Raw genomic sequence first — 19,338 nt, forward strand, 5'->3', positions numbered from 1 at the left:
AATTTATGAAACTTGTGAATTTCTGTCTATTTTGCATCTTTTAAAGTTGCAAGAACCCTTTCAGAAAAATAGGTGGCTGCTCTTTTTTTTTTTAAAAAAAAAGATACTCATTTGAAATTAATGAGCCTTACATGTTCCAAGTAATGAGTTTAGAGTGAGGGATAACAAATCAACTGAAATCTGGTTTGATGATTAGGCAGTAAGACTGGAACAGTTCTGTCCAACAAACATCTACTTGCTATTAATTTCACTGGAATCTGCTTCCAAATATACTAATTTGGTAGGTTTCATTGAAATAAATGGGCCTTGACTTCAGGGAGCTATATTTACTACTGAGACAGACATTTGCATAGAGTATTGGAATGCAATCTAAGGCTATAATCCTATGTCCATTTCCCTGGCAGTAAGTCCCATTAAATTCAATGGGAGTAAGCATGCACAGGATACATAAGCATCCTAAAGTTGAATATCCTGGATTAAACAAACAAACTCTTGTGTTGTGTATTGCTGGACAGTTTTATATAGTCCTGCATGAACACTGAACTGCTTAAATGAACACTGATGAAAAGGAGTGAATCCACAGGGTACTTTGAAAGCAATAGCTAGTCAATAGTTGCAGAATTATGCTGCTGAACAACTTGTACTTTCACTAAATCCTCAGCTAGCACTGGATAGATTTGCAGAGTGTGTGTGTCGGATTTCAGAGTATCAGAGAGATGCATCACTCACTGTTACTGCCTCTTCTTTCTGCCTGGTAGTAAAGCTATTGTTTCAGATCTATGGATAATTGCTGTCATATAAACACATCCATAGCTTTCTCCTCATTTACCTGGGAATCACAATTCCATGTAATAGCACAATTCTAAGACATGTCAACTAAGAAGCAAGTCTCACCAAGTTCAATGAGGCTTACTCCCAGGTAAGTGTGCCTAAAACTGCAGCCTAAAGCCTTCAGTTGACCCAATTTCCTGACTCCTGTGTAGTACTATATGTCCTTGAGAACCTAAATACTTCGGGAGTATTCATAGCATATTCTGTTACACCTAAGCCTTTACTGATCAGTGGAGATGTAATTAGAATCTGGACGTTTTCCTGTAATGAACTGCATGGTACTTGACTACAATTTACAAAGTGTCAAACCAGCAGATACTCTTGATAGAAAGTTCACCTGATCTAAGCTGTGTGTGTGTGTTTAAAACAGAGCCAGTATGGCAAATTTAGATGCTTTCAGCAAAAGGACATGGCCAAGTGTCCTTATAATCCTAACCATGGCCGTTCAGAAGCAAATCCCATATGAATTCAAAGGGGTTTAGTACGTAGGGTTAGGATTGCAGCCTGATCCACCTTAATGGGTCTGACCTCCAAGACAATGTGCATAAGATTGTACGTAAATAAAGCATCCTACTGCCACATATATGCTGTGTGTGTGTGTGTGTGTGTGTGTAAGTAAAGGTGCAGAGGATCCAGGTGGGAGGCAGCCATCCAAAACACATTTGCTGCCAAGGAGTCCCATTGAAGGCTACAATTCTAAACGCACTTGGAAATAAATCCCACTGTAATCCACTGGGTTTACTAAGTAAATTCCTCAGGATCAGGGTATTAATAAGCTATCCTACTCAGGATAACAGTGGGAGGCAGCTGACTCATTCAAAATCCTGCTGGATTGTATCTATGGCAATATTTAATTTCGCAAAACTGGCCAGGTGGAAAGGAAAGGGAACTTACTTCCATGCAAGCTATGTTAAAAATCAGGGGGTCAAGAGGAGCTTGGGAAAAGAGTAACCGGCTCCTTATTCGAAAGTGGTACAGGAGGAACCCCCGGCGGCCGAAAGGCTTCGTGAGCCCCAGAAAAGCGAGCGAGCGAAGTTTATGATCTGTTGCGGTCCCCCCACCCCCAACCTGCCCGGCGCACAGCAGCCGCGCAAGAGCTAATTTGATGCCCGGAAGCATGAAGGAACTGGAGGGGTGGGGAGATAGAAACTGGTCCTTGGAGAATGGGACCATCCTAGAAGCCTTACAGGGAGTATTTGAAGGGTGGAGGTGGAAGAATAAGAATAAGAATAAGAATAATATTTAAGTTAAAGGGAGCCTGGAAGCAGAGCGAGTTCAGACCCAAGCGGGCTTTTTCAGGAGCTCTAAGGAAAAAAGCGAAAGGCGCTACAGAACCCAGCGAAGCTCAAACTCCCAGGGATGCAACACCATCATCTGCAGAGCCGCAGCCAAGTCAACGCCGCCGCCGCCGCTGGAGAGGGAAAGACTTCGCTCTCTGGAAGGGGTGCAAGCATACAAGCATCTCTCTCTCCCCCCTCCCCCACCTGATCTTGATCCCAGCCGAGTGGGAGATTATAGTTATTTTAAAAACAAACAAACGAAACAAGCGAAGCGCAAGATTGTCTCAGGGGCAGCTGGTCTGCAGGAGTCTTAAGTGAAGTTTGCGCTACTTTATCCAGACACAGAGCCGTCCCAAAAAAGAGAGAGGTGGGGTGACACAGAAGAGGTGGCACAAACCATGCAAGTCAGACGCCTTACCTCCTTCGGCTCCCACTGCCAGGACCTTAGCAATAGGACATAATCCCGAGACGGTGAGGACGGCGAAAAGGAGAAACTCGGCCATGGTCGAGGGAGGGGAGTCTCGCGTCCTCCTGCTCCTGTTTCTCCTCCAGGCTGCTGCTGCTGCTTGCTGCTCTTCTTCGCCCTCTTTGGCCGCCGCCGTTGCTCGGTTGCACCCTTCGCTTCAAATAAAAAAAGAGAAAGAAAGTCACTGAGCGGCAGCAGCAGCGGAGGCGACGACGAGGAGGGTGGCAGGCAGGCAGGCTGGCTGGCTTGCAAGAGAGCAGCGCGATTGGCAAATGTCACGGGGTGGGATTGTGCGCCAGGAGCCCAGGCTGCGCTGCCTTGCCTTGCTTCGCCTGCCCGCCTTCTCCGCTGCTTCCAGCAGGATTACGAGGTGGATGTGTGAGAGAGCCGCTTGTGTGTCTCGACTTCTCAATGCAGAGTACGTCTGATCTTACATCACGCAAGAGGGGCAGTCAGAAAGAGAGAGAGAGAGGGAGAGAGAGAGAGAGATGCCAGAGGATGGGAATCTCACTGATTAATCACGGAAGCCGCCATCCTCCAGCTTGGGTGCCCACATAAATCATATCTATTACTTAGTAAGAGGCATTTAACACAACAAGAAGCATACCGCTTCAAATGGAAAGCCCTACAAATCAGACCGAGGCGGTCCAGCGAGGGGAGAGGAAAGTCAGCCATCCACGGATCCCTTTGGGATCTAGGTGCGAGAGAGAATAGATCTGGGTGGAGAGAGAAGGAGAGGGAGAGCGCTCGCTCGCTCGCCTCCAGCAACAAAATCCGGAGACTGCCTTCCTTCCTTCCCGAGAATAGGAGCGAGCCGTCTAAGTATCCCAAAAGCCAACACAGGCAGGCAGGCAAGAATGGAGCCTTTTGGGAAGGGAAGCAAAGTCAGCTCGTTTTTCTGGTTGGGAAATTGGGGAAATGGCAAAGGAGGGGAGGGAGCGACGGGAGAGAACCCAAAGTTCTCAAAGGCAGCGCTGCTGGACTCGTTGCAGAATGTTCATTTCCATTGCAAATTGACAGGTAGGGTCGGGTCCTGCTGAGTGACTCAAAAAAAAAAAAAAAGGTTTCTCACCTAGGAGAGGCCGAAACTCCAGATATGCTTAACAGTCCAAAAAGAAGCGGCGAGAGAATAGGGCAGCTTAATTAGGATGTATTACCTCTCCAATGCAGTAAGTGGAAGCAACTGGCTTCAGATTAGTGTCAAACTGCTCTTTAAAAAGTTAAGCGCTATCTCATACAGGGCTAGGCAGATTTCAGACTTGTAGGGTCTACTCTACTAGAACCCTCAGGGCCACCAAAGGGAGACACATGCAAAGTTGGGGCTAGCTCCTCCCGTTGTACATTATGTTAAGAATTAGGGGACTTCTAGGGTTGCCATATTTTGAAGACCAAAAAGGGGGCACATTTTCCAACTTCTACTTTTAACTATGGATTGCTATGACAACTCTCATTTTACGTACTCATAAAAAACAGGATGTGCATGCTGGACCCGATAATTTGTAATCAGTACTAAAACCAGTGCATTTTCGCTGCACCACCCACACTGCCACCTTGACCCTCCCAGTAAGCAGCAGTGAATCACCTGTTGGGAGGGCAGGTAAGTGTCTCCAACCCATGACACCATCTGCTACTGGGCAGAACATTACATTTGTTCAATTGCATCAGTACTTGCTTATCCCCAAGTTACTGGGTTACTCCTAATAACATATTTTAAGATGCACTGCATAAGAGGCCAACCACACATGGTCTTCAGCATGGTTTATGTAGCCAAAGATAGCCTTGCTAAGTGTCTGGTGCACTGGTGATCGCAACAGTTGGTTACTGTATTGCTCTTCATATGAGACTGCTGTTAAATTTGCCAGAAACCTGCAACTAGTACAGAACACAGCAGCTGGCTTAACTGAGTTATGTGCCTGACTGTGGCACGCAACACCATTGCTAAAGGAAGTGTATTGGCTGCTGCTTTGCTATTAAGCCAGGTTTAGGTATTAACCTAAACAACATGGAACCAAGAGAATGCCTTCTCCCATACAGAGGTGACCAGTTGTTAATATAATCTGCAGAGGTCCTCCTGATTGTGCCACAGCCTCCAAACTTCCATCTGGCATCAACCAACACCCTTTCTGTGGGGGTACCTGCTCTCTTGAATGGTATCCCCATGCTAATTTTCTCTCTCTCTTTTTTTACCATGGCTTTTGCTATCTACCATTACCAGCTGTTTACTGTCTACTTGATTATATAGACATTACATTTTATTATATTGTTGTACACTGCCTTGACATGCCCATATAACAGCTGGTATATCAATATTTTAATTTAATTGATTAAACATTGTCATGACTGCCATTCCATTGATATTTTAATGATAAATCATGGGTATCATGAAATATAATGATGTACAATCGCGACAAAGACACGGCTCTCCCCAGTTCCATTGACCTGAATAGAAACTCATTCACCTAGGTACTTCTATTCCAAGCAGCCCTGAATAAGAACACCCTGTACCTATTTTCATTTTCAATTTATAAGGAAGGGTCAAGTGTCCTAAACTGATGTGTACAAGAAAAATGATCAAGAGCTCTCTCCCCAGGCACCTGTGTCCCCTTCCCAGTCTGCTCTGGCAGGAAACCTAGAACAGAGGGCACACAAGAAGAGAGGCAGGCAAAATTATGCTGTGAGAGCAAAAGTCTTTCCACAAACAGAATGACCTCATTGGATACAGTCCCTTAGATGAGGAAACTGGAGACTCATGCAAATAGTGCATTAGATAATTTTGCATATGCAAGAGATATTGACAAAGAAAATGGCTTAGAAATGGAAGACACAACCTATTCTTGTTTGAAATGAATAACATGTGATAAGTAGACTAGATAGTAGACTAGTTTAAGAAACTCATCATGTGGCTTTGGCCAAGTCGCATCTGAGTTACTGTTATATGTATCCTAAGTATGCCTAAGGGGGGGGGGGAAGCACCATCATATTAGGGCTAATCCTTACCTTTCCTCTGCTCTTTCCAGACACTGTCCACACTTAAAGCTCTGTGTCCAAGCACACCTCCCTCCCTCCATTTTTGCTCTAGAGCTCTTTGCCCATGAAAACCTGCTCTTTAAAGTTCAATCAGAGCAAATGGCAGTCTGCTGAAAACCCAAATTGACGTTTGAGTGCTAAAGAGTGGTTTTTCATGGGGAAAGCTCCCAGGCAAAAAAGCATACAATGACGACGCTTGGACACAGAGCTTTTAAGCACAGGCATGTGCCTGGAAAGAGTGGACAAAAAGTAAGCATGGATAAGCCCTTAGTCTTCATGACACATGTATTCCTTAATTTTTGATGAGGTTTGAAGGGTCCTGTGGTGTTTCAAGGCCCCACTCCAAAGTTTAATGAAAAGTTGATGCTTTTATTTTTGCAGCTTGTGTAGTCAATTTTATCACTATTGGAATGACTGAGATAGCTGGAGAACTAGGTACATCAAGGTGATCTTTTAAACATCCTGCTTAATATTTTAGTTACTCTGCATGTCTGTAGATGCTTAGACCAGAACCATGCAAGTGAGGAAGAGCAATATTTGCACAGTATGCAACTTATCCACTTTCTTAACATAACTACAAATAATATTAGAGGTCAATAGTGCCCTATACGTTTACAAAGCCCCCCCCACAAGCCTCAATTTTTTATTTTTTTATTTTTTGGATTACCAATAAAACTGTTGTTGTCATTGTTCTCTCCCCCCCCCCCCAATCAACAGCTCTTTGCAGAATTACAAATTTTGCTTTTTGGGTCATTTTGACCCCAATTACAATGCTCTTTCTCACTGCTTTGTGCCATCTGAGAACATTGCAGCTGATGAACAATGCCATTCAGTGGAAGATGTCCAATAAGAAAGTATATCATCCAAATCATCAAAGCAGGCATAAAATTGTGGCTGTTCTCCAGTTCCAAAATATTGTATGCTTTATGATGCTAACATATATAAGAAGAAGGAAGATGATGTTACAGTAGCTCAAAATCTAGGACAGATTGTGGTTGAGAAAACTACACATTTACAGGGTTCTGGACTAGCTGTAATAACTGATGACCTTTTCAGCAATGTGCCACTAGTCTTCTGTTGGCACACTGCGGGGGGGGGGGGATGACGACACACCAAGCAAATAATAAATTACCCTAGCATTCTTTATCTACATATCTCGATATACCAACAGCAGCACTTTTGCTTTTTAAAAAAGATTAGCTAGTAACATACTCAGTCAGGGTACCCCAAAATTGGGTCTCCAGCTGTTTTGGACTACAGTTCCAATCATCCCTGACTACTGGTCCTGCTATATAGGGATGATGGGAGTTGTAGTCCACAAAAAGCTGGAGTGCCCAGTTAGGGAAACCTTGTACTAAATAAAGGAAGGGCAGTGGTCTTCCTTTCTTCAGTGTTGCAGTCTCAGACTACAGAGCCAAGCCTGATATCATTCTTGGTATAATAAGACTAAAGGTGCTATTACAGACACCTATGCTTATATAATCACATAATACAAATAAATTTAGTATTTCTTATTTAATACAGGATTTAAAGGATTCCAGTTGTATTCTGAATCTTCTGGATCTGTGGCAGTGTTACTGTCCCTGTTTGGACCTGGCTTGATTACCTGTCTTGGTTATTTACTTTGAACCCAGATAAGCTCAGGTTCCTTAACTTATAACTGGGCTACATTCAACTGCATTTCCAAAACGGTGTCCACATACACTTTCATGTGCACAATCAAAATGGTGGTTGGACGTTCATGATGGTACGGACATTCAAAAACTCATCACTGACTAGTAGACCTGGTTCTAGAGTTGGTAAATCTTGAGTTGGGTCTAGGGACATAGCCATTTTGCCTGGGATGTTGAGACGCCCAGCTTCAAAACTGGTAGAGCCTAAAACTATTGGCACAAAGAGGAGCAGTTGCTGGGAATCACGAGTTCAGAGAGTGCTGTTGTGCTCAGGTCCTGCTTTCAGGCTTCCCATAGACATCTGGTTGGCCACTGTGAAAACAGGACGTTGGGCTAGGTGGGTCACTGGCCTGATCTAGGAGGCTGTTCTTGTGTTCTTATGTCATCTCTCTTGGCAATTAAATGACAGTAAACAATGTGCTTCATGTAACCATTTTGCTTGTTCACCTCATGCAGTTGTGAAATTTGGAGATTGTGCTTATGCTGCTTTACTATTTTGTGCCATGGCCACAAGTCTTAGGAAAGTTGTTAAAGGTAAATCACAACTGATTAGTATTGCACTGCTATATAATGCCTATATATGTATGTTAATTGAACAATGTCAGACCCTCCAAGTGTCCCTGTTTTCCAGGGACATCCCTGATTTAGAGAAGCCATACAGGTTTCTGATTTGATCCCAGAACGTCCCACTTTTCCTTAGGATGCCCCTATTTTCATTGGAGAAATGTTGGACGGTATGGAGTTATCTGACCCCCAACCTGTCTGAAGGCAATCCGGTATAGGGATTTAAAAAAAATATGATTAATGTTTTATTATGCTTTTATATATGTTGGAAGCTGCCTAGAGTTGCTGGGGCAACTAGTAAGTTGTGTGGGGTATAAAATAGTAAAATTATCATTATGGAATGGGATGTCCCTATTTTCATCGGAGAAATGTTGGAGGGTATGCAATGTGTTTTATGTTTTTTAAACAAAAAAAAAAAACAACAACTATGGAGTCAGTTAGCCTGCACACACTGGTCTTGTGACTATGTGCATTGTGGGATATTATGGACCCTGATGATTTATTTGCTTCAATATACTAAAAAAAAGGAAAAGGGAAAACATGTCAATGAAGACATGTTTTTTTCTACTTATAAATAGAGTCATGCTTACCACCAGAACTCAAATGTTTTATTTTTATGGCTTTCTTTGGATACATTTGAACCTGAAACACAAAACTAATTGATTTGGTCTTTTTTTTCTATTGATGAAGATTCCTCTATGTGCTAATCCTTTTACAGGTAACATATATCATCACAATGATCATCCATGCTGTGAATATAGAGAAGGATGATCAAAGCCACACACAAGAGATGCCTATAGCATGAGGAATATGCAATTTGCTTATTGGCAAACTGGCTCTAACAAATCAATTTGTACTGAAGAACTGCTTTTACTAAAACATATTCCCAAACATCTAAAACCTTATTACTGTTTGGTTTCCCCACTGTTTTAGTTTTTCCCCTGTGTATTATTTCGATGATAAAATAGCTCAAATTGTTAACATTAGAGTAAAAGAGTATTTGAAAAACCCATTGATCTTGCTTTCTATATTACACATATGTATTAATATTGGGGGGGGGGGAATCATTTAGGGAAAAACAGCTTAAATGAAAGTCAATGGAGTATTTACAGGAAGTCAGGTGTCAATACACAATATGCTCCAGGAATTATAAATAAAAATGCAATTATGCGTAAGTAATCATTTGTCAAACAACCATCCATAAATGAAGCATGGTTAAAATAGTGTCATAAGGAGATGGTAATTATCATAGAAGCTTGGTTTTAATATATAGGCCATCGAACAAATAAAAGTTGACCTTTATTAAATCACTTTCCCCCTCAATTTCATTTCCATTAAACATTATTCACTATGAAGTCACATCTATGTAATGAAACGAAACTACATTAACTATATAGATCAGAAGTGCAAATATGTTTGAATAATGTCCATTTTAATCTTTTCACCATTAATAAATCAGCACCTAAACCCTATAAATTGCCTGATGTGCCTGGCAAACATGGGTGACTTTGACTGTTCATACATTGTACTAAAGCTGAACTTTATGTGAAGTAAGCTGGTTGCAAGTAGAACATATCTTATGTTAATGATAAATCAAATTAGATATTTAAGTGTTACTGAAATATATCAATTAGGAAAAACTAATAACCAGTGGTAACTTTGGGCTATAGATAGCCAGTCACCACCAGCAAACTTTCAGGCAATGCCTAATACCACCATAAAAGTAACAGAAACATGCTGGAGAGCTGGGTTGTATTTAAAGTACATTCCACATTCTGAAAAGGAAACTCATTTTAATAGATATATTTTTTAAAAAATGAAACTAAAAAATAAAATAAACACTGTAAATTTTAAGAAATAAAAGCAAAGTTTAGTTTACTCCATCAGTTGTGCAAACTTTGGCAGTCAAAAGAAACCCAAAGGAAAATCCAAACTTCATACAATATTCTCCATTTGCAGGCACACAGTTTAGGCTGTAGCCACTGACGGAGGAAGAGGAGTGCAGGGAAAGCGCACCGCCCCTGGCAGCGCGATCCTGGTGGGGTTCCATCACGGCTGCCCCCCCCGCACTGGGTTCCCTGCCCCCGCCTGCTCTCCGCCCCCCGGTGCCAGAGCATGAAGCTCCACCACTGGCTGTACCTACACACCTTAGAAAGAAAATTCCAGGAATCCATTGTTAGTTGACCGGCAGCCGCAAAGGACAAGTTCAGCAACTTGAATTATATTTGTAAATTTATCAAGCATCTTCCGAAGTGGTGGCTGAACAAACCAGAAAAATGATTCTCCAGAATGCCATGGATTTTTAAATAGTCACCTATCATATGAATTGGTCTTCATTTATTTGTATAGATAGCATTCCTCAAACTATTTATTTTGGAATGGTTCCATTTTGTTCTTGTTTTAGTGATCTAGGGATGGAAAAGTTCATGACCACCTAGACTAGAGCTCATTCATATAAAGGTACTCAGTGCCGGCCCACCCATGAGGTAAGATGAGGCAATCGCCTCAAGTGGCTGGATCCACAGCATCAGCAGATCCTGATGTACATTTTCATTCCTTGCTCCTGATAGAGATCTTCACTCACCCCATCTTCCCTAGCATAGGGTGAATGCCATTTTGCAGTTCACCTCAGGTGGCAAAATGTTTTGGGCTGGTCCTGCAATATCTTTTGACTCAGACATTGGCAATTACCAGTTAGACCACGGAAAAGAAAAACAGGTCCCTTGGGGGTTTTTGTTTGTTTGTTTTTGGTCTTTCCTTCCATGAAACAAATAATCAGTACATTCAGCTCTTGACAGCACTGACCTTCCAGAAAGAGTGAGGGATACGAAAATACACACTATGGACATGCATACAATCTTGTTGGTATCAGCTATCAACCAATAGTTGCGCATAGGTTAGCTGTATATGTGGCAGAGTTTAGAAAAAGCATAGCAAGAAAGATATGAGAATCTACCTCAGGATACTGTGACCTGATACTTTCCATTTCTTTCTTGTGAGCAACAGTAATGAGATTTGCTGGAGAGTATTCCTCTAAAGGGGGTTGGGAAACTGTCAATGGCTGAAAGTGCTTTTTATAGCCTTGTAACAAAGATTATAATTAAATAGAAAATTAACAAAGAAAACTAATGAAGAACAGAGGAATCAAAGCTACAAATGCTGTTCAAAACTTGTTTGTTCCTACACTGCATTATAACTCCTTCATCCTAATTGGTGTTATTAATACTGACAAGTTAAATAAATGAATTCATCAAGCTATAGAATATCATGAAATCTCTTATTGAAATAAATTAACAAAGCCGAACCAATCATTCTAACTCAACTAGTTTAAAGCAATACAAGAATATTAATTATCACCCAGAGTTAATTTTACATTAGCAATTATGGAACTGTTTTGATTTGCTTATTGAGAAATCAGTTCTATTGTATTATTTTGTTTTGCTGGCTGCATTATGCTGCTAACTAGCGATTCACCTGTTACCTGTCAGGTCACACTTTGAGAAGAAAGACAGTGGTTGTACATATCAAAGTTACTGGACTGTGTCAAAGGGGTGATGTATGCAGCTTCTGACAAGGAGAAGTTGGCCTGTGAAGCCAAGTTGCTAGGGAATGATATTGGCAGCATTTCTGGAAACAGCCCAGTGTCCTGCCCCATCCTTCCAGATATTAAAAAAGTTGCTAGGCAGCAGCTGACACAGGATGAGAAGGGTAAGAACAGCACTGAAGGGAGATAAATGTGGAGGGGGGGGAGACTTCATTTGAGCTCTAAGGTTTCACTATGTATATAGATTCTGTGTAAAGCAACCATCTCAAAATGACCAACTCAGAAAAACATTTGCTATGGGCTTTTACTGATGGCATGATCTAGACATAAAACTCATATAAATGTGTTGTGATGAGCTGTTAATGTGCATTGGCAACAGCTGCTGACCAACTTCTGCAGGACTATATTGGAATTTGCATTATGAGAAATAACTGCCGATCCTTAAGGATAAACTCACATCTCCCATTTGATTTGCTCATGTGTGTGTGTGTGTGTGTGTGTGTGTGTGTGTAAAATTCACAACAATTTCTGAACTTTGGGAACCCAGCAGGATGAGTGCCAGTCATTTGACAATCACTGACTCGACTTTTAAAAAAGGATTTATACAATAGTTTAAGAGGTAACAATTCGCTAGCAACAGGGAAGCACTTCAAACCGCTCCTGTGGTTAATGCCTTCAATATTCTAGCTGGTTGAATGGCCCAAAGTCCAGAAAAAGAACTTTGCAAGTTCTGAAAGTCATGTTCCCTTTTAAGCTTTTAAGCAATGGAAGACTGGGAAAAACTGTGACAGCTTTATTTGCAACATATCGAAACACTCATACTGATGAGTAAATGTTACCATGTACAAATCCCAGGGTAACTCCTCCACCATCCTCCAAGGAATTATTCAAATCACAAACTACAAGGACAGTGAAGATCTGTCTAAACCTCCAAAGAGCTCCAAAAGATTCACAAAAGGCTACCTCACTCACAACATGAAAACAACCTGCTATTCCTAGATCTCATAAATACCTATTTGCTGACGTTTTAGGTCCAAAGTTTTATATAAACTCAGTAGCCTCTGGCTATAGTATGGGTCATAACAAACCTTCATTACTAACTTAAATTACTCAGCTTGGAAAATGTTTCCATACAACCATGAAATATACTATTTAAACCCAATACTATGACCCAGTATTTCACACACCACCTTCTCCACCAACTATATTGGTCTTGCGTAAACAGGGCCAAAAATGAAACAGTCTGAGCAGGATCTTATCGTAAGCAACTTCCTGCTGCTGCTTGCTCATCTTAAGCAACTTCCTGCTGCCCATTTTCCACCAAAAAACTCCCCCAACTATTCTCCCCACTTCATTCTTTCCCCTTATACAGGGAAAAGTAGCTGCATGTAATTTAGAGTGAGGGAAATATTTGGAAGGGGAAGATTAAGAGCAACACTTTCCCTTCCACTGCTTCTTCAAGATATTCTCCATCCCAAGGATGCTTTTCATCTGCCTGCAATGTCTATTTTGTTCCTCAGCTGTACCACACAGAAATATCTTAAGTAACACTAGAAGAAAAGTATCACGACATGCACAGTCTCCATTATAAAAGGGTCAACAGACTATTGCACATGACTTTCCTGTCAATAAGGGGGGGGGGAGAGAGAATGTCTGTTGGAGAGGAAGAACCAGGCATCTTTCCCCCACTTAGAAGAGCTAGGATGTTTCTTTAGCAGCAGCAGACACCCAAAGCAGACTGAAAAGGTTGATCTTTAAGTCCCCGCCACAAGCTAATGGGCTAATAGTTTCTTTAAAGGAAAGTCTGTGTTTTGAAGTGTTTTTAAAATCCACATACTGGTGTGCGTAAGAAGTCAATAGCACAGAGAGAACAGATCAGTATAAAGTTCAGTTTGGAGTCATCGCTGTGGAACTTTTAAAAATTTCATCAGTTCTTGCAGGACACCAAAAGGCACATAAGTGGTTGCTTTAGAAAGTCTCCTATTGACTTGATATTTCCCGCATAAGAAATGGAGGGAGAGGGTCTGTGCTTATCCTTCCCAATAATAGGCAGCTTTTAAGGTAGCTGCATTATCTAATAGGGTATTGTATAAACAGTGTCCCCCCCCCCTAGAAAAATGGGAGAAGAGAATAAGAAATTAAATGGCAACAACACACATACAGATGGCACTTTGTATCAAATTATTTCTACTGGTTGACACCATGTATATGGTTGTGTTAGTTGTCAGTGCATTTCCAGGCTCAATTCAAAGTTCTTTAAAGCCCTAGATGATTTGGGGCCCCACTTCCCAAATGAGCCTACCCAAGTTGTGAGGACATTCTGAGGACACGCCTCAGAGAGCCCCCTCCTACAGAAATTCTAAAGGTGGCAACAAGACTTCTGATTGATTACCTTCTCCTGGCCTACGGAATGCTCTTCTCAGGAAAGCTTGCCTGGCCCCCACTTTGCAATCTTTTCAGTGACAGGCAAAAAATTAATTTTCCAACCCCAGACATTTTTGCAATACTAACAGTTTTACTTGCTTTTAGTATGCTATACGTAACACACACACCCCTCCTCAATCTATGCCTAGATATTGTTTATTGCAGTTGCCACACCTTTGAATGTGGGTTCTCTGTGTGTTTTTCCAAGTTGGTTCACAAAGAAGGGTAGTGCTGTTGTTGAGTTTTTGTGATGTTTAATCTATGTATTCTACAAACTATATTGGGATATTTTGTGTTTTGTTTCACTAAAAGTCACCTATAAGTTATTGTATAGGCATCATGTAAATGCAATATGAAAAGGAGATTCCAGGAACAGCTTAGCCTTTTTCAAGCTTTCTCTCCACACAATTATAATTGCATGAGGGAAAGAGTGGACCATACTCCCCCTGCCCACAAGTAGAGCCACCCCATTGTCAATGTGTTGGGGGGATTTGAAAAAGGGACCCTGCTGTGCAGGATGGAATTTCTCCTATAACTGGACATTCAGGGGTTAATAGTAAATGGGAAGAGAAGTTTTCTGAAAGTTAACCCAGACAAAGTCCTGGTACTGGGCAGACCATCAGGCTTGAGTTTAAATCAGCTTTGTAGTTTGTGAGTACTCTAATACTCTGTGAAGGTAGCATTGATACCAATGGGTGTGTTAGCTAGTTTGTCAATTATGAGACCTTGCTATGCTAATTCATAATCTGGTGATCTCCAGATTAAAAAGGTAAAGGACCCCTGACAGTTAAGTCAGTCACGAACGACTCTAGGGTTACGGTGCTCATCTCGCTTTACTGGCCGAAGGAGCCGATGTTTGTCCACAGACAGTTTTTCCGGGTCATGTGGCCAGCATGACTAAGCCGCTTCTGGTGAAACAAGAGCAGCACACGGAAACACCATTTACCTTCCCATTGGAGCAGTACCTATTTATCTACTTGCACTTTGACATGCTTTCAAACTGCTAGGTGGGCAGGAGCTGCGAAAGAGCAATGGGAGCTCACCCCGTCGTGGGGATTCAAACCGCTGACCTTCTGATCGGCAAGCCCTAGACTCAGTGGTTTAGACCACAGCACCACCTGTGTCCCTGGGACTACTGTAAAATGCTTTACATAGAGCTGCCCTTGAAAAGTTCTCCAAAACTCCCAACTAGTGCAAGGGATGGGAATGGGATCTGGCCAGCTTGCTGGATTCTTGCTCACCCCTAGAGGCCAAGTTTGACAGATGCTACCCACCTGTTAATCATCTTGCATCACAATGACATCAGGTGACCCACTTTCCTTTGCCCAGGTGGTTTGAAATCAAGCCATGCAGGCAAAGGCACAGCACTGCAAAGCACACAAGCAAAGATCACAGCAATGCACAACCATCAGCTGGAGGTGTCTATGAGAAGCCCATGGGCAGGATATGAGTATTAGTGGTTTGCCACCTAAAAATTGGCACGTAGGAGTGCTGACACAACTTGGGTGTCCTTCCACTGTTGTTTTCCAAGCAGCTGGCTTTCTGAGGCATGCTGTCCCTGATTCTGGCGCTAGGATATAACCACCATTTGTTTTTATTTTATTTGAATATTCATAAACTATACTTTCATGGGAAATATAGCCAGGCATAATGTGCAACATAAAAATATAATTTAGCAATAACAGCTTCAGTAAAAGCACCAGTAGCATGTCAATAAAAACTGATAGGTAAAAGAAGTCAAATACCAAACACCTTTATGAACAGTACATTTTTTAAAAAAAATCTAGACATAAGACTGTGCAGGAACTCCTCAGGGCAGGATCTGCCACACTAAAGGCTTGGACCCTGTTAAAGGCTGGCCACCAAAAGTGCCCCGTCAGAAGATCTCAGTGATTGAGGTGGAACATCGGGAATCATGCAGTGCTTAAGGTACTTTGGGTTTAGATTGTTTCAGGCTTTGTGAATAAACACAAGAAACTGGAACATGGTCTGGGTGCAAACCAGCAACCGTTCCCTCAGAAAAGGAGTAACATGTTGCATTCTGCAGCTTCTGGACCAGATGTAAGGGCATCTCCAGATAAAGCACATTACAATTACAGTAATCCAGACTTAAGGTTTATAATGCATAGACCACCATGGACCTGAACTAGTAATGATCACAGCAGGTGTACTAGCCAAAGCTGGTAGAAGGCACTTGTAGCCAGAGAGGCCATGAGGACCTCTAGTGACAAAGATGGATCAAGGAGTAACCCCAAGCTGTGAACCTGTACCTTCATCATGAAACCCCATCCATAACAGGCAACTGACCTATCTCCTCGCCATGGAAACTTAGAATCATAGAATCATAGAGTTGGAAGAGACCACAAGGGCCATCGAGTCCAACCCCCTGCCAACTTGACTGCTGCTATTGATAAGTTTTGTCCTCCATGAACTTATTTAATCCTCTTTTGGTGGCTTTCACCACATCATGTGGCAGGCAATATCATAGTTAAACTGTGTGCTTTGTGAAGTACTTCCTTTTGCCTGTCCTGAATTTCCTGCTATCCGCTTCATTGGATGACTCCAGGATCAGGTGTTGAAAGTTGGACAACAATGTGTGGGCACATTGATACCCTCCTCCATCCATTTTCTCACACCATATATCATTTTATAAACATCTCCATGTACCCCCCCTTGCTTACCCTTTCTCTGAACTAAAGAGTTCCAAATCTTCATTTGTCACAGCGTAGCTCCTCTATTCCCCTAAGCATTTTGTTTATCCCTATCTTGCCTTTTCCAGCTCTACTGCTGTACACCTATACACATTATTCCAAGTGTGGCCACACCACAGATTTGTATTAAGGCATTAGGATACTGGCACTTTTATTTCCACTCGCTTTCCTAATGATCCTTAACACGGAATCCACCTTTTCCACAGCTTCTGTCACTGGGCCGATGTTATCAATTACCTGAGAGGAAGATGCCGAAGAAACGCAGGGGGACAACTGAGCCTAGGAGGAGGTAAAAAAAGAAAATAAAACTGCAAAAACTGAATGTGTTGGACAAGGAGGCTGATTTCCTTTCTCATCCTCTCCAGTTACCCAAAATAGTAGGGATCCATTGAGCTTCTGTCTATCCAATGGGTGGGAGAAGCCTTTTTTTTTTTAGGGTGACCCTAAAAAAAAAAAAGCATATACCCATTTGATTAGGAATGGTTCCAAGCAGCAAGCATAGTATTCTATCAGCTGACACTGAAATCTGCTGAGGGGACACAAAGTTTGCTTAGTAATCATAATCCAGTTGGTGTGAATTAGGAAGTCAGCTGTACCAAGCAATGTAGCCTACTTTTTTAGGGATCTAGACAAATGGGCGTACATCCCGTAGGGAGCTTCAGCTAAGAGGGAATGTGCTTCACTTTGGTAGCAGAGAAAGCTCCAAGCAGCACTTCTTATCCTTTCTGTTTATTTCTCCACTTCCCCAGATGTAAGGTTTCCTTCTTCATTTCTTAGACAAGTCTTTCAAGGGGCTTTTGAGATTTTCCTTTTGAGCAAAATACACATCTGGCTGACTTGCAGTTTCCCCTATCCTGTGTAGCCTTCCATCAACATCCCAATCACCTAGTCTTATGCCAGCAGAAATATTATCAACATGAGGAAGAAAATCGAGGAGAATATGACAGAGTTCCTCTGAAGTTCTTATGACTGCTGATCCCAGAATCATATACAGTGGCGACTCCCAGGTGACCCATTTATTGAACATTCACTCTTATTTGTTTGCACAAAGTTTGTGGGACGGTTAGATGGTGATGTAGGGTGTTTATGGAACATTACTTCTGATCTGTTTGTGGAGAGGCTAGAAGACATTGCATCAAGCAAATATTATCCAATACTTTCTAGTTCATTTTTCCATCATTTTGCTTGCTGCAAAAAGTCTGACACTGTGTACAGAGACCTTTAAAGCACATTTGAAGCACATCGCCCCCCCAAAAAAAAAATTATGGGCACTGCACTTTGCAACTCACAGAGCTACATGCAGTGCTGTTTATATTTCACAGGTATTGCACTTCAGTTTAGGGCAAGAAGCATGTATTAATCCTGTAAATAAAATACTATTTTCTCCCTTTAATTCATATACAAACTCAACATGATTTTTTTCTCTCCAAAAAAGGATTTATCCTTCTGGGTTATTGCGGCCCAGCATCAATATCTTAATCACCTACCTTTTTAGTTAATTAGGCCAGAAGTTATCGCTTCTGTACCTGTAATGCTTTGCAAAATCCAAGATTCGTTTTACTTTAGAGGAGGATTAATAGTGTTACGTGCTGCTCAGTCTTTCATTTTATAGAAGCTGTATCCAAATGGGTACGTAAGATTGTATAATACACTGTTGCAAAGGGTGCTGTAATGTGTATGGGTTGCTCGTGCGTAAGTTGCCGCCTCTCCAGGCTTTGTTGCCTTGCTAAACCTTTCAGTCTGGGCAGCCCTTCACTTCGTGGCTGCCTCAGTCGCTAGCAGAATCCGTCAGTGGGCGTTTCTTAAATATTTTCCAACATAAAAGTTGTTTGACACCCAGTCTCCTCCTACTCTCTCTGCGCGGAAGTCTTCTGCGCATGGTGGGCGTGGGTAGCGGAGGACCCGTGCTCTCCCTGCTGGTGTCCGGTGAAGAGTCCTGGAGCCCTCTCGCCGATTCCCCCATCAGCCGCTCTATATCCCTGGTGTTGCGCTGATTTGCTTCCCCATCTGCGGAGCTGCCTCTCTTCCTGCTGGGCCCTTCTCCAGCATCATTTGAGAGCCTTCCCTCCGCCTCTAGCTCCGATGTCAGTTCCCTGACATGTGCTTTTAAAAGAACCTTCCTTAGGCCACACAGGTTTATGTATGCTTAGAGAAGGAACATGCATATGCTGGCAGCCAGGTGCAGGGCACTGGGTACTTCATCCTGATTAGGAATTAAAGCATATTAATCATAGAACCATCCAAAATAAAAGAGCATCTGGTTCAAGGCTTTTTTTATTATTATTTAAAATAAATTCAATAAAGGGCACACAAAGGCAGTCTAAATTATCGTTGTGGCAACAGGATGCAGTGGACAAAATATTTCTTCCCTGACAAAATTAGAAGAAGAAGAAGAAGAAGAAGAAGAAGAAGAAGAAGAAGAAGAAGAAGAAGAAGAAGATCATTATGCCAGTCCTTAAGTCAGCAGGCTGCATAAAGATGATGGTGCCTTTCTGCAATCCAAAAAGTCCTAATACTCTGCATGAGACTAATAATTCTAAGTGGATCTAATTAGAAACCTAGTTCTGCATCATCATCATTATTTTTTTAAAAGAAATGGTGTACAGATCGCTCTGTTCTCTGTTGCTTGGAATGTAATCAAGATTCTGAAAGTCATTTGAATGTACCTTTGCAAATACCCCTTTCACGGGCAACAGTGCAAAGGCAGAGGGGGCAGTGCTAGCCTGTTTTACTCACTTTTACTCCCTATATAAAAGGTAATGGGAAGACATGCCTTGGGTCTGCCCCTTTCCATAGAAACATGATCTGACACTGCTAG

At 42.0% G+C, this 19,338-nt stretch overlaps 1 protein-coding gene across 3 annotated transcripts in view; it reads right to left on the reverse strand.

Annotated features, from left to right (window-relative positions):
• The window catches only part of LRP1B (LDL receptor related protein 1B), a 768,212-nt gene extending 765,040 nt beyond the window's left edge, over positions 1-3,172 (reverse strand). For all 3 annotated transcript variants that reach the window (XM_082196914.1, XM_082196915.1, XM_082196913.1), the window contains exon 1: positions 2,530-3,172. In XM_082196914.1, coding sequence (XP_082053040.1) covers positions 2,530-2,614 — 85 coding nt within the window. In that variant the 5' untranslated portion in view covers positions 2,615-3,172. The remainder of the gene's footprint in view (positions 1-2,529) is intronic.
• Positions 3,173-19,338: the final 16,166 nt, after the last annotated feature.

This window comes from Podarcis vaucheri (assembly GCF_965113315.1).
Source record: "Podarcis vaucheri genome assembly, chromosome: 1".
Classification (NCBI taxonomy): domain Eukaryota; kingdom Metazoa; phylum Chordata; class Lepidosauria; order Squamata; family Lacertidae; genus Podarcis; species Podarcis vaucheri.